Genomic DNA, 22,218 nt, shown 5'->3' with positions numbered 1-22,218 from the left:
AACGAAGAACAGGAAACTGAGGTTACAGTTCACCTAAAGTCACCAAAATTGGACCAAAACAATTAAGAAAAAATGTTTCCTGGTCTGATTTCAGCTGCAGCAATCAGATCATCAGGTCAGAGTTTGGTGTCAACATTAAAGGATGGATTCTTTTTGCATTTTGGTCCACTTTGAACATTTAACACAACAAGTGAGCATATTGTAACTGGTCATGTCCATCATTCTATGGCTACAAGCAGCAGGATAATGCTACATGTCACAAAGCTCAGATCATCTTTGATTTCTTGAACATGATGACTTAACTGGACTCCAACTGCCTCGATCGTCACCAGATCTACATCTGATCAAACATGTTAGACATGTGTGAAAATAGGGGTTGCACATCATGGATGTGCAGCCGACAAATCTGCAGCTCCTGTGTGATGCTGTCATGTCTATACGAACCAAAAACCCATTGATGTAACTATGCTATGAATGATTTAGGAGACACTGGAGTCTATAAGGGAACCAAACCAGTGTCAACAAGGTGTACCTAATAAAAAGGACAATGAGAGTATTTCTGTGTTGTTGACCATAAATAACACTAAATATCATCAAGGACTCAAGTCACCCCAGCCATAAACTATTCAGACTACTTCCATCAGAAAGGAGGTTCTGCAGCATCCGGTCCAGAACCAGCAGACTGAGAGACAGCTTTTTCCATCAGGCCATCAGACTGCTGAACACATCGCAGACACCTCACCCTCACTACTGAAACTCCAACATTACACGCTCCATACTGTACATTAATGCCACTGTTTTGCACATACCAGCCTCTGTATATTTTATATCTCTTATCTTATTGTTTACTTTATTCATTTGTATATTTAGATTAGCCATTTTTATATTTTACTTGTTTTTACATTACTGTATTTTTGCACAACTCTGTTGCTGTGAAGCTCGCACACAAGAATTTCACTCGCATGTACTGCACCAGTGTACCTGCACATGTGACGTGACAATAAAAGTGGTTTGATTTGATTTGATTAAATATCCACATTGTTGTGTGGAAACATCTGTCTAGGATTCAAGTGAACTTGCTGAGACATTATTTCAATGTTTCACATAGAAAATAGGAAACAGAAATAACACAACAGTTAAAACTGTATAGCAGCTGATTATCAGTGCTGAACAGAAAGGTGTCTCAAGAGATACACTAGAATAGATCAAAACAGTCTCTGGAAATGTAATTGTACAAAAGCAACATGGCTTTAAATGGCTTTATGTGTGTGTGTGTGTGTGTGTGTGTGTATATATATATATATATATATATATATATATATATATATATATATATATATAAATAATAATAGGCAATTTGGTAAATGGATTCCTTCAACCATAATAAATAGAAATGGCAAATGTTAGCGTTGCTGGTGTTGTGGTTTAAAGATGAGCCACGGACAAACGAGCGTTTTGAATGTTTTCCGGGTCGACGCGCCGTTGCCATGTTTGAACGGGCCCATGCTTGGTTGGACTGTGGGTTTGAGGAAGCTCGTCCGCCCGGTAGTCGGAGCGGAGGAGGGGGACTCGCCAGCCAGAGCTTCGGGCTGTGAGCGCGCCGCTGACGGGCACCGACTACATCTCCTCCACGGCAGCTTCGGTCAGCGCCGCAAGGCGCACACGCTCGTCCCAGAGGTTGTTTCGTGACACATCCAGGTGGGTCAAACTTGTGAGTCGTCTTGTCTTTTTGTGGAAATGTGGACGGAAAGATCCGAGTGGAAGACCGAGCGCGATACAAAGGCTTTCTTCGCCGGAGAAAATGCCGGGCTGCAGCAGCCGGGAGGCCCGCTTGTGTCTTTCAAGTCGCCGCTTATTTCCCTTCACGTCTCGGTCGCTTTGCTAAATCCCACGTGTCTGTTTATTCCATTAAAGCGTTAATGACTCGTAATTTGGTTTATCGGCGTTTTCGGTCGAGCAACCGCCAGCTTTGACAACCGTGGCCGGTACGAGGAAACATGGTTGCTCTGCGGAGTCTCCTACGGATGCATGCCGGGCATCTGTGCTGTCCGTGCCGCTAGAGGGTTACGGGGGCAGCCGGTGTTTCTGGTTGCGAACAGGGAAGCACAACACGTACCGCGACACGTTGTGTATGTAATAAAGACATGTCTACTCTCTAATGCCTGGGTGTCTTGAGAAACTTTTTGGGTATTTTTAGACAAAGTTGCCATCACGCTACTATGTGACGTTTGTTTAATGTGGTTCTCGCGGCGTCCCTGTGCTGCCTGACCATCCCTGGTTTCGCTCTTTCTGCTGACTGACTGGCTGGTTTTAGCAGGTTATCACCAGGAACGAGTTCAGTCCTTCTCCCCGAAGGGTGGATTAGAGACGGGACGGGCAGGTTAGCAGAGAGCCTCCTCCACGGGACACATGACAACATGCCTCTGTCGGTTCTGTAATGCACAGCACCTTTCATGTCAGTATGTTCAGAAATATTATTTTATCACACATTTTATCAATTTAAAAGACAGCTGTATGTATTAAAATCACCGGTCCTGTTATCGGTATTAACATTTGTTAAAACTGACTAAATTGATAATTACCATGTGAGCCAAACAAGGTTCAATACTTTCAAGGGCGCCTCCAGAAAATGTTGATGGGGTGGCCAGAAGGGGCCAAAGAAGGAGGAGGAAGGCGGGGGTGTGTGTGTGTGTGTGTGTGTGTGTGTGGGGGGGGGGGGGGGGGGGGTACACGAAATTGGTCCTTGTGGTTACTCTGGGAGAGTTTAGCCTGTGGCAATGTATTGCATTGCTCCTTCCTTTTTATTAAAGAAACAGTACATATCCAAAGCATTTTACTAACATTTTACAAATACAAAAATTTCAGAAAATTTCATTTCAGTTATTTAAAATATTATTTGAAAATTTATCTTAACATGTATTTTTTTGTTTAATTCACCTGTTGCTGTGTTCACAAAAACTATGGAGATAAAAACTTTTTAAAAATGGTGAGCAGCAGAAACATGTTTTTTTAATGCTGATTATTTCTTTACTCATTAATTGTATTATTTTCATTTGTTTACCATTTATGTCTTGAATAAATCAATTTATGGTTTGAATGAACTTTAATATGATTTACTAACACTGGCTTTTGCTGGGGGGCATCAATTTTGTAGATATGACCATAGCCACCCCTTGGGGGCGCCATTGACTACATTATTAGTCACAATAAGATACAACCAGTAGTGTAAATTGTGATAGTGACACGGTTTTGTGGTGTTGAAGTAATTTAACAAAATTAAAGCCCCCTTTTTAGGGATGGATACCTTTCACATTTGAATCAATTCTGTACCTATTCCCGGTACCTACAAATCAATACCGGTACTTAACGGTACAATTTTTTTAATACTTTTGAATGTTTAATAATTAATTAATTCTCTTTTTTAAAAATGAATATTTTTCTTGGTGTATAACCATATTTGATAAATATAACCATAAATAACATACAAAGTGTATTTTATCATCTTAGTGTTGTACAAAATTCTTCAATATGAAAACTTTTAACCACAACTGTTTCTATAATGATGCAGCTCCTCCTATTCCTCTTCTATGCCCTCTGGAATAACTATTAGGAGAAGACCATGTATTTTAAACTAAAACACACTTGTATACCATACAATATTGTGGTGTTTCACAAACTAAAGCCCAGCTTCATGTACTTTGTTTCTTTTCCTTTCACCTCTGGACAAATGGTGTGATGGGTGGGTCCTTGTAGTTTTAAAACTGCAAATTAAACTGAAGCAAACATCTCTGCTGTGAACTAAATTTACTGTGTATCTTCATTCCTTTTGCCGTTAATTTTCAAACAGTTGATTTTTCCTACTTGGAAGTCGGATTTTCCGAGTACTGAGAAGAAAGTTAACACACCATTAGCTGCTAGCAACGGAAGCTAAACTATCAAGGTAACATTATCTTAAACAGTTTATTTACCTGCTGGAGCAGATTAAGATGATGATAACTCACTTAGAACGTTGTCGATATCAGCACCACCCCAGTCACCCATTGCATTTAGTGAAGCGAAGCCTAATTTTAGAGGTTTTCTCTTTGCCTACTCAGAAATGAGTTTTTGAGTACTGAGGAGAGAGCGAACACACCAATGCTGCTCATTTTTAAACAGTTGATTTTTCCTACTCGGAAGTTGGATTTTCCGAGTACTGAGAAGAAAGCGAACGCACCAGTAGCTGCTAGCAACAGAAGCTAAAGTATCAAGCTAACGTTATCAGTTTATTTACCTACTCTGATGCAGATTAAGACGATGATAGCTCACTTAGAACGTTGTCAATCCATCGCATTTAGTGAAGTAGACCCAAACTTTAGTGCGTGGTCCTTCTACCATGCTGCTTGCGCTGTTTACATCTCGCCCGCAGCTACTGATGACATAACGCTCTTGTGCTGCTGTCTATCTTGGGAAATTAAGTACCAAATGCTAGTGTGTAAGTGGCAAAATGTACCTAAACAAGGCACCATTTCATATCAAGTGAATCGGTTCATGGTCGGTACCACGGAATTCGGTCGCTGCCTTAAAAAGTACAGAATACGGTACCCATCCCTACACCTTTTAAAATCTCACCACCTGACCGGTACAGTTGCATTCAATCCCTTGCAGCAAAAGCACATGTTCTTCAAAAGGGGCAACATGATCCCACATGAAGAACATGTGTCAACTAAGGATGTGAATCTCCACCTCTGAGGTCGATTTGATTCGCATATCGATACGCTACCAGCGATAAGAGTCATTAACGATACAGAGAAATCCTCTGCCAATTTGAAAACAATTTTTGGTTTGATACAATTCATGATGCACATGCTTCAGCCAGATGTATTTGGCTGATAGTATTTTTTTCTTCATATTATAGTTTTCCAAGATATTTTCATGTGGAGATGCCTTGCTTTTCTTTGTCATTAAAACTTTAAGATTTCAGTTTTGTTTGCGTGGTTTGCTAGCAGTCTAGTTACGTGTCACTACATGCTATGAGGACAGCAGATCCTCACTATGCAGGGCAAATTCCTACTTTCTCCAAAGTTGCTAAAAAATAACTAAAATATCTCAAACAGTAAACCTCAGATACGACATTTTAAAAGACAGGACATGACGTTGAAAAGTTAGATGTATAATATGTGCATGGTATGTAAAAGTCAGGTCAGTAAGGGAGTTAAAACCGATTATTTTCTGATGTTATATTTTAATGCCAATATTGGAGAAAATACTAGAAAAATACTGCAGAATTATACCAACAAACTGTTATTGTGCATCATGACACAAGCTTGCTAGAGTTGAGCAGAAATGATATAACTAGAGCAAGATTGGATAATTACGATTTTTTGTCCTGGTGTAAAGAATAATTCTGATCCCGATTCTCGGATATAGCGAGCCTAACCCCAACACACCCTGGAAGCATCAGTGGTGCGGAACATCAGTGGAATGGTTTACTCGCGAGTCGCGACAGCCATTGACCTCCAGTGCACACTCGGAGAGTCGGCAGCAAAGCAGCTTCTCTACCGTGCTCCTTCCACGACTCGCGAGGTCACAAAATCACTCGAGACTTCCACCAACCTCCTTGCAAGATAAAAAATTGAGACTTCAAAGGTTACGGTTTGTTTATGCAATCCACTATTAAACCAAAAGGAAGGAAATCAGGTTATCACTGTTTGATGTCATATATGATTTAGTAGGGCTGTCGCGGTAACCGCAAAAATGAAATATCGCAATATGAAGAAGCCCACCGCGCTGCATCATGGGCCACCGCGATTACTGAACTTGGTTCAACTCAATGATGCATGTTGAGAAGGATGGCTGCACTGGTATCAAAACGAAACGTTACTTCGCTCCTTTGGGAGCACTTTGGTTTTCAGTACGTCAGCTGCTGCGCAGCCAGAGTCCTTGGCCGAGACAGAGCTGCAGCGGCAAAAATAAATAAATAAATAAACGCTCGGAGACCTGCTGAAGTCCCGGACAAGCACTGCTTCTGCAACCGTCCCGAAGAGAGTTTGAGCCGAGCTGGAGCTCACTCTCTACCTGCAGGAGGAATACATCCACCCTAAAGAAACCCCCCTGACATGGTGGAGCAACAACCGGGAGAGATTCTGTTTACTCGCACGCAAGTACGTGTGCGTTAGTGCAACGAGCGCACCATCCGAGAGGGTTTTCAGTGTTGCTGGAAATGTTGCCACCCCTCTCAGATCCTCTCTCAAACCGTATATGGTTAACATGCTGGTTTTCCTTGTAGGTAACAAGGACGTGACCGAGCTATAAATCACCGTCATTCGTGTGTGTGAAAGTGAAATGATAGTGCGCCCGCCCCCCGGCGCGCCCGGTACATGTAATTTTTTATGCTTGATTTTAAACAACTAAACAAACTGGGGACTTGTTTCTTATTTGTTAGATGCTGCAGCCAAATTTGCATTTAAAAGTTTAACCTCCTGAATTTTGTTGTTTTTAAGTTCAGTCGGACTCCGACTGTCGGAGAAACAAACGTTACTGCGATCTGTGTTGTTACTGCCCTTTGATCTGCATTCAGTAAAGTGTTATAAAAGAAGGCACGGCAATTTTTAACGTTTTTTAAATGTGTAAACATTATGTTTAGATAGTACTGCAATAAAAAAGGGCTGCAATAATATCGCACACCGCAATATTAAGCCACCCTGAATCACCGCAGGGGGAATTCCTCAACCGCGACAGCCCTATGATTTAGTTTCTTTCCACTGCCAGGATTAATGCCATGAAAAACACACCACTGCACTTCTGGAACGATGCTGTGAGTAAATAAGCCGTTAGGTCACAGCAAGCTTCATATATATGAAATTGCATTGCTGCAATACTTTTATTTTGAAAATTAACGGGGATTTTACACTGAACCCGTGTGCGATTTCCTGTCTAGCCCTACGTAACCCGAGGTAATTGATGCATCCCAGAAGCGGCTCGTGGAAAAACTAGAACCCGATGTGACTGTGTGTGTGATTGGGTGGATGAGTGATCGTGTTGTGAAGCGCCTTTGGGGTCGTAGAACCCTAAGAATACGCTATAAAAACAGGCCATTTTACCATTTTTTCACTGTAAATTATTTGTCTCCTGTTTTGAAGTAAAAGGTAAACTGCATTGCTCCCTCATTTCTCATTAATCAGGTTTTGTAGCAGTACTGATACATGCACCATATCTCTTTGAAATAAAGTCAACAATATTTTAGTTATATAATTGATGTTTGTTACAACTCATATCTGAATAGTTTTGCTGATCACACTTCCTTGCAGTGGGTCTTCAAATCAGCATTTTTTGACTTATCTGTTACAATTTCTCTTTTTTTCTTCTCCCAGATTGAACCATGTGATTACCTTTGGAGGCAGCTGCTCTCCAAAGCTTGACGAACCCTCCAACTTTCACTAGAATGTACTTGATGAATGTACCTCCTGTCGCAGCGACGCAAACAGAATGGAGAAGATGTGGCCCAGCTGGAGGCTATAGCCTTCCAGCTTGCTTCAATGAATCTGACTCAGAGTTGTCCACCAGAGACACACCTATATCAAACAAGGTCCAGATGATCATTGAGAGCCTGAGGAGCACCCAGTCCTCAATCGAGATGGGTGACGAGATTGAGGAGAGCATCTCTTCAGGACAGGAAGGCCATACTCAAGCATGCAGGGTTCCTGTGGGTTCCGATGTGGGAGCCAAGTCCAAAACTAAAAGCCCCATTGAAAACCCACAGACTCATTTTCCTTCCATAAACAACCATGTGAACAGTGATACCGACAGTGACGATTCTGTGGACAGGGGGATAGAGGAGGCGATACTGGAGTACCTAAAAGAAAAAGATGGTCACAAACGCAAGGCAGAACCATGCTCACATTTCCTTCAGTCTTCAAAAATTCCAAGAAAAAATTCACCGCTTCTTGAGGTTTCCAAACAAAACTCTGATGGCAACACTTCCTTGATTTCCATCAGCCAGCTCCAAAGAAGTGTCAACGCTGAGCCCTCAACAGCGCAAGCAGGAATTCCTTTAAAAAAGTATATAAAAAACAAAGCATCCCTAGATGACAACTTCGATTTGAGTCGAGGATCGTGCAGTGTAGTTATCTCAAAGGAGCAAAAAAGTGACTCATCTGAAATTATGAGCATTTCCCCCCAAACTATGAAGTTCCCAGTCACAGTTAAGGTGGAAGAAGAATTGGATGATTCCAGCAGTGATGACGGAATCGAGGAGGCCATCCAAAGATACCAGTTAGAACAAAAGGAGCTGCAGAGCAAAAAGGAACCTTTCAGTCTGAGCTCGTTCCAAGATGAGTCTGACTCCACTAGTGATGATGGCATTGAAGAAGCTATCCGCTCCTACCAGCTTGAGCAGCTCAGAGAGAAGAGTGGCCTTAAATCATTCCTACACAAGCAAAAGCCCTGTAGCAATAATGCGTTAATGCAAGCTGTTGGGAGTGCAAGCTCAGAAAATACGAAAAAGCACAAACTGAAGAAAAAGAAGAGCAAATCAGAGAATCAGTTGAAAATATCCCAAAGTCCTCCATCATCTGATTTGAAACCTAAATCTTCACTTTTAAATATCCCAAAAGACAAAGGAAATGGCCTACTTTCTTTTAAAGTAGAACATTTTAGGGAGCAACCAACCCCTGCGCCACCCAAAGTTAATACAACTGCTGAACTAATGTGTGCTGAAGCAATACTGGACATTTCCAAAACCGTCATGCCTGGACCCTTCCATCAGGAGATTGGCTTCGGCGCCTGTGTCCCAACTGGGGCTGCCACACAGCCTTCTCTTCCTGACGGCAAAGAAAGCAATGACAGCTCTGTTGACAGCGAGGATGGGATTGAACAAGAAATTAGGAAATTCCTTGCACAGAAAGCCCAAATGCACAAACAGCTGCCGAATACTCAAGAACCCGGTGATGCGAAAGAATCGGAGAAAGTGAACGCAAAAGAATTTGCTGTCCAAAAGAAAACACAGAGGTTGTCTTTAACGCAGAGAAGAAAACAAAGGGAGAACCACCTTCTTGTTTCCAGTGTGCTGGGAACAGACAACAGGAGCAAAGACACAGTCTCCAAGTCTCACTTTGAACTGGCTAAGGAATCAAACTTGTCTGCATTTTCTCAGAGAGGTCAAACACAACCAGACACGGCATTACACAGGACTGAGCAAAGCGGAGAAAAAAGCAGCTCGCTCGACAGCGACGAAGATCTCGATACTGCCATAAAAGATCTGCTCAAGACAAAAAAGAAGTCAAAGAAAAAGGTCAGAGACGTGAAAAAGAAACCTAGCAAGTGCATTAAGGCAGAAGAACCGATGTCAGGAATTTCTCTTTCCACCAAAATGTTGAAATCCGGGCCTGTTTACAAGTTTTGCGCTTTGAAAAAAGTAAGCAAATCTAAAGACGGCGTAAAGGATGAGTGCAGGTTATTGAAAATGAACGTGTCACAGCTAAAGCAAATAGCTAAAAATACGAAGCAACCAGCAGACATCGTGGCAGAGGCAGAATTTGGAGATGCACAGTCCCTGCACGCCTCTGACACCCTGCCTCAAATAAAGGACGACAGCAGCTCTGTAGACAGCGACGACAGCATTGAGCTGGAGATTAGAAAGTTCCTGGCTGAGAAGGCTAAAGTTTTGAATGCAGAGCAAAGAAAAGATGAAGATGTATGTAGAAATGGGACAGTCATGGTTCAACAGGCTGACCTAAAACAGGAAACTCAGCTGGCTGAGTGTCCAAGAATGATTGGCCTTCCATCTGCATCCCTAAGCCGTTCAGCTGAAGATCAGATTTCCCAGAGGCAGCCACCGGAGGTCTCCTCAATCACTCCACCATCACACACGTCCTCTGTCCAGTCCTGCACTTCTAGTCTTCAGGAACCAGCAGACGGAGCAGGGGCAACTAAAAACCAGCAAAAGAGGCCTGATGATGAAGCCACTTCACAAATGGACAGGAGTCGGCCAGTTTCGAGTCCAACCACTGCTCAGTCTCAGTCAATCAAGTGGCGCCAGAGTTTGGGGCTTCCCATTTCTGACCAAAGGGCTCCTACTCGGACTTTGTTTCATATCACCTCATCAGAAAACAAAGAGACCGCCTCTGCCACTCTTTCCTATCCAAACAGGGACCTCAAATTACAGACACCTGCCTCCACTTGGTTCTCATCGAGGACCGGCAGAGTTCCATTTTCATTCTCCTCCGAGACTGCCGTAAATGCCACAGTCAGACCCCCCGTTTTGAAGTTCTTCTCTGCTGCCAGGCAGCAGTCACAGATGACTTTTGCACAGAGCCTTACACCAAGTCACAGGTCCCCCTTCCCCTTAGAGGAGGAAAAAGCCAGCATGGTGCACGTGCCGAAGGACAAGAGTGTATTTGTTGAACTGGAGTCTAATAGGACCAACCATGTCCAGGTTCAAAGCAGGGACAGGGGTGAGGGAAAGGAGAGGGCGGACTCGCTGAATGAGAGAAAAGCAGAAGGCAAGAGTTCAAAGATAGATAATGAAGAAGTGCATCAAGACAGGAAGGATGAAGAATTTATAGACGAGTCAGATTGTGAATCAGACAGCAGGAGAGATCCAGGAAAGAAGCAGGGCTTTGCCGCGTTGTAAGTATTTGCTTTGATCATTATTCATCCACAGCACCATATTTCTGTTAGTAGTGTCTTAATTCTGCCCTTCTAATTAAGAAAATCCTGTCTGCTTGTGGTTTTGCTCAGTCGTGTACAGGCTCCAACGGAACACTTATAATAAATCATGCACTTCAAAATAAAAGACATTTGTACAGTTTAGCAGATCTGTAACAGAATGGCTGCATCGGGATTTCTGTTTTACTAGTCGTGCCCTTTAGGTAAGTCACATGACTGATATTTTTGAAAAGCAATACGGTGACATTTTCCTACAAGAGGAATTAGTTGTGATCATGGAGTCGCACGATTATTTCCAATGGAAGGTGTAATTTTATAGGATGTGATCATGACGGGTTTGAGATTAAAAAAAAAAGAAAAGCTAAAACTTCCCTGTTCCAAATGTTCAAAAGTTGTAATTAAATCTTCTTGAAGACAAAGAATGTTTTTATATAACGGCTAGTTTCATTTATTTGTGGTTCCACTGAGGTATACAGACAATTTGTGTTGTTAAATTGTTAAATAAAAACAAAATAACAGAAAGAAAATAGTTTTGTCAGCATTTCATTATTTAACCCAGGGTATCCGCGGGTCCTTAAAAAGTCTTAAAAAGTCTTAAATTTACTTTTCCAAATTTAAGGCCTTGAAAATCCTTAAAATTGACAAATAATCCTTAAATCCAGTTTCCAAAGGTCTTAAATTACCAAAGACCCAATAAACAAGATTATTTTATTTCTATAAAACTTTTCGTGAATTTCTAGTTTGTGTTCAGCATTGTTTGTGTATGATGTTGGCGTAAGCGGAACCGTACACATTCAGTTGGTTGTGAAAGGGGGCTATTTTTAGATGAGCACATTAGCTGGTTAAGCTAGTGGGAGCTTGCGCCATGGGAAGTGCAAGTTTGATGGTAACTGGATGGTTAATCCCATGTTCACGACGTGGTTAGCACCGGTTCCAGGCAATAGCTGGAAATTATAGCTTAAATTTAATTTTAAAAATTGCTTAAATTTGGTGAAAGTGGCCTTAAAAGGTCTTAAAAAGTCTTAAATTTGGCTCCCTTAAACCTGCAGATACCCTGTAACCATTACACTTCACCTGCATCCTCAACAGGATAGTCGACTGCTTGCTTTTCTGTTTCTTTGACTTTTTAAAAACAGAAATCAATATTTGATTTTAAGAATGACATGTATTAACTGATCAATCATCAAAGCAGAAGAAGACTGACAATGCGTGTTAGTTATGGCTAGAAAAGCACCAAAAGGTCAGCTGAGGATCAGTATTGACCAGTTTTTAGCTGTTTTCTAGGCGTTCGGCTGACCTGAAACTCAAAAATCTAACATCTTTTGCCAAGTTGTGAGCTCACCATTGCTAAGTGCTAATGACCATATCTTCCATTTAGACTTTTTAACTTTCAGAAACTTACACTATAGCCTTAACTGGTATCAGCCTCCAAAACCAGAAGCATCTGCAGTCTCAGCCCTAAACATCATAAATAGCTGCGCAGGAAGAGTTTACTAAATGTGTTTCTAACCAATCAGAGTTCAGTACTAACAAAACATAATCAGAAATAACCCCTAAATAAAGTTTAGGGTAATGAAGTACATCAGTGGTCTTCCAGTCACTGGATTCCATCTTTAAATCAGCCCTCCACATAGTTTGTGTGTTGTTTTTTTCATCTACAAGTGCTATCTCCCATCTGAGATCTGTTTTCGAGCATGTTGGTCTTGAAATAATCAAAGTCCCTCGTGTGAATTTTGGTCATTAAAGGACATTTCCAGCTTTTTTATGCCACTTTTAATGTCTCAGACCTATGATGAAAGTGTTTGGGATTCCCCCTGAAACCTCCTACTCTGTCTTTCTTAAAATGCTAATTAGCACGTTCATTTTTTATTTCCTTTGTGGCAAAAGGTTATTTATTTTGTTTAGTAGAAAAATAAAAAAGAATCATCACTGAACATGCTGTGCATTGCCGGGTTCTTTTGTAAATATTTTTTTAAAGACTTTGCTTTTCCTTTGTTCTTTAATATAAATGAAAAGCAAAGTTTGCTGCATTATAAGTGTGAAATAAAGCGTGGAGTCTAAGCAACAGTGAGTCTCTTGTAATATTTTGAAAATATTCTAATTTACTGGAGACGTGGCTTTAAAAGTGGATTTTGGAATTCGGAGCCTTGAAAGAGTGATCTGATGGACGTTCTGCTCTGATTCACCCAGGTCTTTGTCCAGAACTATAGACCCTGGCATCACCATCAGCCCAATCATAGCTCTTACTTCGGAGGAGAGAGGCAGGATGTTCAGCAGGAGGTACCTGGCTAACAAATTAAGAAAGGTAGTTATTTAAAGACAAGACTTTTGTAATGATAATTGTCTGAATCCAGAGTAAGATGTGTGTCACATAACTGTGCTTGCAGGAAAAAGCTTTTCTTGTTAGTGTTTCTCAGCATTGCGGGAGTTTGCAACACGTCAAAAGAAAGCTTCAGTTTGTTCCAGTGAGCAGGTGAAAGAGTGCACAGGGTTTTTGTCCCCACGGTGAACAATTAGAATCACAGAAAACCACCTTCACCTTAGTTTTCCTCTCGTTTCAGGAAGAAGGCCACTACCAGTGCAACATAGCTGCATCAAACAAATGTGTTCTGGGATGTTCTCAGTTGTTTAAATTGTTGCATTCAGAAGATTTAAAAATACTTTACATTTTACTGGTTTTGTATAAGCTTTTGGGATTAAATGGTAATTTCTGATTTTGTTCAACAATTGTACTTTGTAATTCAAAAAATCGTTTAGTGAAAAAATATGTTTTAGGTTCATGAATCTGAACTGTTTTGTATTTTTATGCCAGTTTGGGGATTTGTTTTATTACCCTTTTTTATTTCTTATATTTGCCATGCATCACAAGCTACATTTTAATGCAAACTTTTATTTGAAATTTTCAAAATTTTGTTTCGTTTGTACCTTTTGTAGCTGGTTTGGGCCAATGTTGCGTTTTCTTCTTTCAATAAAGTTGTTGAGAAAAAAGGTTGCAAAATCTTCACGACACCGTTTTCATTTACGGTACACCTTACTACTCATGCGCATGCGCACTTTGCTGACCTTCCGTGGCGCAGAAGCATGGCGTTTCGGGCACTTACTAAAGGTATGTGATTAAAATTGGGACTTAGTTGTTTGTGTAACAGTTGTTAATTTTCTGTCTAACACAATTTTTTGGGATACTTGTCATTTTATTTGTTCGGGTTTCCTTTAAACGCTAATCTCACGAATAAGTTCCCCAGTGCAGCTAATGCTACATGCTAATGTTTAGTAGGACTTGATCGCGGTCGTGATTTGTTTTTATGTCATATTCAGGTCTTTTTGGGTTGCGACATTCACGAGGCGTCACAGTAAAATACTCTTGTGATGGACACTTTGCCACTGCGGCGTCCATTCAGTCCCCTCAACCCCAAACGGATGATGTAAAGGGTGAGTCCCTGATGGCTAACGTTAGGCTTCTTTAGCTAGTGTTGTGATTTAAACTTCTTTTCTTTTTATCTTACAGAGAAAATCTTGCAGCTGCCACTAAAGAGCCCAGACTATTTCCGGGTGTCTGAACTGTTTTCCTTAAAAGACTTGTTCAATGCTAGAGTTCATCTTGGTCACAAACAAGGTTGCAGACACAGGTTGGTGAGATTCTCACAGCTCAAAGAAAATGTTAGATTACCAATTCCCCCCGGCCCCGATCTGACACTGATGTAAAGTTTTATCATTTGTTCAAAAAAGCAACAACTCAGATTTCAATAAGCTGCAAGCATTTGGTTTCTTCGGTAGTTCAGGCACATTAATGTGATATTAGTTGCAGCTCCTTAGAATTAAATGTGTATATAAGTTAATGGAAGTCACACTGACGGGTTATTACTACAATATGACTGTTGATTAGCTTGTGAAAATGTAAACTCAAATCCAAAATTGTCATTTGTAGTCATCAGTAGTCAATTGTCCATAAAATATTTTTCCTTTGGAGTTGATATGGTCTACACAACTTCAATCAAAGCTTTATTTATAAACGCGCCTTCCGCAACCCTGTCAGGAAGCCCAAAGCGCTGAACATGGTTCAGTTGTAGGTAAATATATTGAATAAATCAATAAAAGCAATTCAAATTACAAAATACAAATTACAAAATAGATGAAACATTCTGGTACAGGATTTACACATTTAAAGAAAAGAAAACAGCAAGACGGCTCAAACGCCGTGCTATTTACTACGCGGAAATCAGCCGCTGTTATCATGGATGAGTTCCTTTCCACCAGCAGCAAATTGTAACTTTTGGATGCACCCCAGAAGAGAAGGGATGCTATTATTTAGGGCTGCAGCTATCGAATATTTTTGTAATCAAGTACTCTATCGAATCTTTTATCGATTTCCCTTTCGAAAATAAGCGCGTTCTTGGTATTAAAATGCATCTTCACGGACATCATATGTGAAATCCATGGCACATAACAAGCAGAATTAGAAAATGGCGTCTTTAGCACCGTTGACTTGCATTCATTTTATTGTTCTTCTGGGGACCCGTGGTCCGGAAGTAGATGGGCGTGACTTAGGCTTCCTATGGAGCGCTGTCTGTCACCTATGATGGACTGTCACTATGGTAAAGCTATGGAATCTTGCGTTACCATAGTTACAGCTCAGGTGCATCATTTAAAATTCTTTATTTTTTATGGGGCAGCAGTAGCTCAACAGGTTGAGCGGGTTGTCCAGTAATCGGAAGGTTACAGGTTTGGTCCCGGCTCCGGACAGAGAACTCTGCTGTTGTGTCCTTGGGCAAGACACTTAACCCACGTTGCCTGCTGGTGGTGGTCGGAGGAACCGGTGGCGCCTGTGCTCGGCAGCCTCGCCTCTGTCAGTGCGCCCTAGGGCAGCTGTGGCTACATTGTAGCTCATCACCATCAGTGTGTGAATGATACACTGTAGTGTAAAGCGCTTTGGAGTCCTTACTCTGAGAGGCGCTATACAAGTGCGGGTCATTTATCAGTTATTATTAGCCTTTCAGACTTCAGTAAAGGTTCCATCTCGAGTGAGTAGGACCTTTTCTCTGCGGTCTCTGTGTTTGCTGACTTTAGTCTTCCAGAGAGCAGCTCTAGCAGGTAATAAAACTACCCACAAACAACCCAGCCCAACATCTGACATGTTTAAACTTTCAGGTTTATCTGAAGTGTTTCCTGTGCTTTACTGGGAGACTTTAACATCCCTCAAGGTAAACTGGTTTTATCATTTATATAAAATACACCTGCTGGAAAAAACAAAATAAACAACAACCCCTTAAGCAGGTCAGATTACAGATAAACAGTCAAGATAAAAGTCATTTGAATCTGAAATGTGAGTTATAAACGTACATTTCTATAACTAGACCTACATGCTGTCTGCCGTGTACAGTAGCGGTGTCTGGAGAAGGGACTGATCTTTATTTCTGCACCAATTTTGACAGAAATGTAAATAAATGCCACTTTTTCATCAGTGAATAAGTTATAACTTTAATAACATTAAGTGAACAAACTATTTTAACTTGTTTACATTTAAAAAATGGATCCATCAGCTAATAGAAGAGTCATTTGGCTTGATTTAGCAAACAGAAAAGTGAAGAGGCTCAACTGCAGTTATCTTTATGTACGATTTTAACTTCTACGTAACTTATTGTTTTTGTCACATTGCTCTTTGATTAAACAATACCAGGAAAACTGAAATCTGTTTATATTTAAAACCTTTACTGCTATATGAGCATCAAGACCAAAGAGAAATTTCTTTGATGTCAAACGGTTTATTTGTCTGAAGAGGATTGTTTCATCTTCTTTAAGTTCTGATATCTTTTTATTAAATATATTTCTACGTCATCAAACATCTGGTCTGTCATCCGATCATTATTATGCATAAGAGGTACACCTGATGATGTCTCCTTTTATGTTAAATCGCATTTAGAGGGGCAGGATGACAGAATTTAAAATGCAAACAAAAAATAAATCTTTTAAAAAGTAATGAAGTTATTGAATATAATATAACATGTAAAGCTTTCTTTATTTGTACTTTACTTATTATCTTCTGGTCTACTTTTTACTTTTACTTCACTCATTTTTAAAGCCACTAGCTGTACTTCCTACTTCACTACAATAAGGAGCCTAGGTCTCCTCTCTTCCCGGCCGGCTCACGAGTCCCCGGAAGAACGAAAACATGAATGCAAGTCAACGGGGCTAAAAACGCTATTTTCTAATCCGCTTTGCCTTACGTCCCGGATCACACATATGTTGTACTTCAATTTAAATATAATCCAACGATGGGTGTTTCAATCACGCCAGTCACGTACTTTGAAATTTATCAGCTTGTAAAAGTTCGATGTTAGCATGACTACAAATCCGACATCGGCACGTTGCATATTCAAATTCAATTCAATTCAAAAATACTTTATTAATCCCAGAGGGAAATTGATTGCTGTAGTAGCTCAGAATAATAATAGTAATCAAGTCATCAAAGAGTTTTTGTATATTACAATGGCTGTTGGCAGGAAGGATCTCCAGTAGCGGTCAGTGTTGCAGCCAAACTGAAGAAGCCTCTGACTGAAGACACTCTTCTGTTGTCGGACAGTCTTGTGAAGAGAATGCTCAGGGTTGTCCATCATTTTCTTGATTCTCTGGAGAATCCTTCTTTGCATTATCTCCTCCAGCGGTTCCGAAACTGCCGAAACTCTGGCAGAGTCCTTGAAAGGGCTTGGAGTTCCTCCATCTTGTTGGCCAGTGATCTCACATTGCCCATTATGATCGATGGAAGAGATGGTTTGAATTTCCTCTTTCTCTGTCGCTGTTTTGCTCCCGCTCTGCACCCACGCTTCTTGCGTTTTAGCTCATTTGGGATTTGTGGCTTCAGTTGAGGTATTATTTCAGCCTTCCCAATGTTAATCAGCTGCTCCCGATTGTAAACCAGCTTGTTGCCATGGTTACGCATCATAACAAATGCTCAAAAAGTGAAAAAATAGCAGTAAAAATCCGCCAAGCTTCACAACACCAAAAACAGAAAAGTGTCCAAAAAATACAGTTTTTCTTGAGAACTAGAAGAAAAAATGCCCAAGAAAAGGCAAAACGTGCATATAGTCAACAGAGCTACTCCAACATGCAGCCACCCAGAGCAGCACAGTTCCGGGAATATGACGTCACCACAGAATCTCTGCCATTTTTCCTGTTTTTCTCCGTGTCTGCTTCGATGATGTCACTTTCATAAAGCGCATTTGTAGTCCTGGACTTATTACGCAAAACTTAAAATGACGTCTCCCCCTTTCGAAAATAAGCGCGTTCTTGGTATTAAAATGCATCTTCACGGACATCATATGTGAAATCAATGGCACATAACAAGCAGAATTAGAAAATAGCGTCTTTAGCACCGTTGACTTGCATTCATTTTATTGTTTTTCTGGGGACCCGTGGTCCGGAAGTAGATGGGCGTGACTTAGGCTCCCTATGGAGCGCTGTCTGTCACCTACGATAGACTGTCACTATGGTAAAGCTATGGAATCTTTCGTTACCATAGTTACAGCTCAGGTGCATTGTTTAAAATTCTTTATTATTAAGGCTAGAACCTTTCAGACTTCAGTTCCATCTCGAGTGAGTAGGACCTTGTCTCTGCGGTCTCTGTGTTTGCTGACTTTAGTCTTCCAGAGAGCAGCTCTAGCAGGTAATAAAACTACCCACAAACAACCCAGCCCAACATCTGACATGTTTAGACTTTCAGGTTTATCTGAAGTGTTTCCTGTGCTTTACTGGGAGACTTTAACATCCCTCAAGGTAAACTGGTTTTATCATTTATATAAAATACACCTGCTGGAAAAAACTAAATAAACAACAACCCCTTAAGCAGGTCAGATTACAGATAGTCAAGATAAAAGTCATTTGAATCTGAAATATGAGTTATAAACGTACATTTCTATAACTAGACTAGGGCTGCAGCTATCGAATATTTTTGTAATCGAGTACTCTATCGAATCTTTTATCGATTAATCGAGTACTCTAATAAATGACCCTTTTGTGTTTGTAAACCATTATATCAAATAGCATTTATAAAATATGAAAGACCTCTTAAAATGAACAAGTATTTGCCAGTTATTCTTCAAGTTTTATTCAAAATTAGTTTTCAAAACTTCAGCACTTCAACTTTACTTCACAGCAAACAAATGCCTGTGCAAAACATAAGTTTACAACCTGAGTCTACTAGCCTGCTAGCCAGACGAAAACTAGGAGGATAGCTGTTGAAGTGGCACAGCGAGCGGCTGCGGCCCAAACAGCACCAGAACCGTTCACGGCGCATGCGTCAATATGGCTCGCCAGCTATTTCCCTATTAACACACGTCCGTTTTAATTTCTACGCTTTTTTTCTCACACAATAACAAGGATTGTCGAAAGCATGTTTGCCGTGGTTATGTCAAGTTATACTGATCACAAAACATGTATTTACTTTCTGTCGTTTTCCTCATAAACACCTGCGTCCTCCTGCAGCAACCCCGAGGGACAACAGACGTCAATAACAACACAATAAAAAGTCTGACGTGTTGTAAAAACTGCTATTTTTAGCACATTTTTAGGTCCGACGTGTTGCTACCAGACGACAGTGTGAGCTGAAACTGAGTGCTACAAACGAAAAAGTCTCAGTGTCCGCAGAATATGTAGCGGACCTCTGAGTCCGCTTGCAGAAGGGTCATTTACATGTGGATGTTTCCTGGTCAGGTGCTGCAGCATGAAGGATGTGGTGTTGTGGTAGGCTAGATCCATTTTACAGTGTTTACACTGAACTACGTTTTCCGCCTTACGACGTGAAAAATGGTCCCACACCTTTGACATTTCCTGTCTTTTTCGCACTCCAACGGGGTCCACGTTGTCCGCCATGGCTTAAGAGAAAGAGTTACATTCGCTACTCGCGTGTGCATTCAGTCCAGTGTGTATGTGCGTCACTTATTTTGGTCCGGGTGAAACATGACCCCGGGCGATTGCTAAGCCATGAATTAATTAAACATGAATTAAACAAAGCCTCGAGGCAGAGAATTTGACTCGAGGCTTTTTTGTACTCTAATTGTTCGAGGTACTCGAGGAATCGTTTCAGATCTGCTATTATTACTTTTTTAGTCTCTTTTTTATTTATTTTTACACGCTATACTTCCAAAACACGTCAAACTACGCAGTTTAGATTGCACCAGACAGGAAGTCAAACACTCAAGCAGTGTCAAACATCAGTAAACTTTCTAAATAAAAGTCACATGCAGGTAACTGTACGTCATTGCCTGTTAAAGCACCCGTAGGCGATGAAAACAGAAAAGAAAATAAACTACAGCCCTTTTTTGAGACGTGCAGTTGTCTTTCTCCTTGCTCATTATTGTTTGTGGACTGCTTTTGGTCCCATTTCGCATCATAAATGCTCGCGGTTGGTAATGAGCTCGCAGGTAAAAAGCTGATATTACGTTACGCGACCACCTTCACAGCCAGTGGAAAGAAGGGGTTGGATTTACTCTTCAGAATTATTTAAAGAGCAAGTCACCCCCAAATAAACTTTTTTTTTGCTGATAAACTAAATAAACGAGTGTCTAATCGTGCTGCAGACACGTGTCATCAATAATTTGACACTTCAGTGCATCTTAGTTAAAATTTAAATATTCTGCCTAAAACTGGCAGTGTTGTGCCGTTGTCAGGTAAAAACTCTGCACTGTATTTTAATTTGAATCTGCCACCGCCATTGGCTAAGAGGTATGCTATGATGTAAACTGGTACATTATGATGTCACAATGCTGTCGTGAGCCTGAGTGTGTGTGTATTTGTTAGCGGCTCCGCCCTCTCGGTCTGCCAGGCAACAGCATGTGTTGCATTTTTCAAACATGAAGTGGGAGTGGAGTTAGACTCTGGTAGGGGTTGACTTGCTCTTTAAGCAGAACAGGTTTTGAGTTGAGTTTTGTCATCTGTAGTTTGTAGTGAATCTTCAAATCAGTTTATATTTATTCTTTTTTATCATTTTTGTGTGTTTGCTTGTAAACCTGCAAATGTTTCTTTGTTATATTATATTGTACTATTGATCTTAATTTCTCATTAAACTTCTCATTCTCATCACTGTTCGTTTTATTTCCAGGCTCATGGAACCGTACCTGTACGGCTGCCGCTTGGACCAAGATATTATTGATCTCGACCAGACTATGGAGCACCTTCAGCTGGCCCTGAACTTCACCGCCCACATTGCGTACCGTGGTGGTGTCATACTCTTCGTCAGCCGCCGTCGTCAGTTTTGCCACCTGGTGGAGACCACTGCTAAGGAATGTGGGGAATACGCACACACGCGCTACTGGCAGGGCGGCCTCCTCACCAATGCCAACATCCAGTACAGCCCTGGGGTGCGCCTACCGGACCTCATTGTCTTCCTGTCGACTCTCAACAACGTGTTCCAGCAGCATGTGGCTCTCAGAGATGCAGCCAAGATGAACATCCCCACAGTTGGTGTGGTGGACTCGAACTGCAACCCCAGCCTGGTGACGTACCCCATTCCAGGGAATGACGACACTCCAGTTGCGGTCGAGCTGTACTGCCGATTGTTTAAGATGACCATCAACCGAGCCAAAGACAAGAGGAGACAGATGGAGCTCCTCCACGGCCTGTTCACACCCACCCCATCCAGCTCCTGATGTTTGGAAATCTTCAACAAAGACTTGAAAAGATATAAAACTGATTTCCACTTCATTTGCTGTTGTTAACGTTCAGACAGGGATCTTTTTATTTTATTGTTTTCCACCTCATGACTTTTTCTGTTTCAAACAACCTCGTGCAACGTTTGCATATCTGAAACAAACCTCCATGTGACGTTACAGCCTGATGTTCTGTTTCACTTTTAATCCAGATTTAGTCTCTCGGTCTTGCTAGAGCTGGAGTGTATCCAAATAGTTGTAAAAAAATAAATAAAACACTGAAGTCTTCTCATTTGTGACCACATGATTTTACAGGTGACACTTGAAGCATTAGGACACAGTGCAAAAGTTAATTTATTTCAGTAATTCAACTGAAAAGGTAAAACTAATATTAAGAGAGGCTCATTCCATGCAAAGCCAGGTATTTCAAGCCTTTATTTGTTTTGGTGATTACAGCTCAAGAAAACCCCAGATTCTAAATCTCAGACAATAAGAATTTTCAAAAAGTTTCAATTATCTTTATGTCCGAGTGTGACACTAATCACCTAATGAATCAAACAAATCTGCAAAAGGTTCCTGAGCCTTTAGGTCAGGGCTATTCGATGCTGGGGGCTGGTATCAAGCACGGTTTAGTTTAAACCAGTTTCCACACACCTGATTTCAATCAGCAGGTAACTAGCAGACCCGATGAGATGCTGCTCAGGTGATTCAGGTGTGTTGGAGCAGACAGACCACTACAATACGCTAGATACCGCAGCTTTAGATGGTCTAGATTACTGAATGGACTTTTGCATGGATTTATAATGTTTTGGGTTTCACCTGTGTGTTGTAATGTAGACATGACTTAGGCCTAGTCCACACGTAGCCGGGGTTTTTTAAAAACGAATATCCGCCCCTCCAAAAACTTGCATCCACACCACCGCGTTTTAAAAGCAAA

The 22,218-nt window shown here is 41.0% G+C and overlaps 2 protein-coding genes across 2 annotated transcripts; both read left to right on the top strand.

Annotated features, from left to right (window-relative positions):
• Positions 1-1,385: 1,385 nt before the first annotated feature.
• On the top strand, positions 1,386-13,376 carry ppp1r26 (protein phosphatase 1, regulatory subunit 26). Its single transcript, XM_015943238.3, has 5 exons — positions 1,386-1,698; positions 7,350-10,605; positions 12,835-12,949; positions 13,032-13,117; positions 13,206-13,376. Exons 2-5 carry the CDS (start codon positions 7,421-7,423, stop codon positions 13,231-13,233), a joined length of 3,414 nt encoding a protein of 1,137 aa, XP_015798724.3. The 5' UTR covers positions 1,386-1,698; positions 7,350-7,420; the 3' UTR covers positions 13,234-13,376.
• Positions 13,377-13,405: 29 nt separating this feature from the next.
• Positions 13,406-21,573, top strand: mrps2 (mitochondrial ribosomal protein S2). Its single transcript, XM_070552476.1, has 4 exons — positions 13,406-13,750; positions 13,960-14,073; positions 14,150-14,270; positions 20,735-21,573. Exons 1-4 carry the CDS (start codon positions 13,726-13,728, stop codon positions 21,279-21,281), a joined length of 807 nt encoding a protein of 268 aa, XP_070408577.1. The 5' UTR covers positions 13,406-13,725; the 3' UTR covers positions 21,282-21,573.
• Positions 21,574-22,218: the final 645 nt, after the last annotated feature.

Source organism: Nothobranchius furzeri, chromosome 6, assembly GCF_043380555.1.
Source record: "Nothobranchius furzeri strain GRZ-AD chromosome 6, NfurGRZ-RIMD1, whole genome shotgun sequence".
Taxonomy (NCBI): Eukaryota; Metazoa; Chordata; class Actinopteri; order Cyprinodontiformes; family Nothobranchiidae; genus Nothobranchius; species Nothobranchius furzeri.
This window is presented reverse-complemented; position numbering and strand designations above follow the sequence as displayed.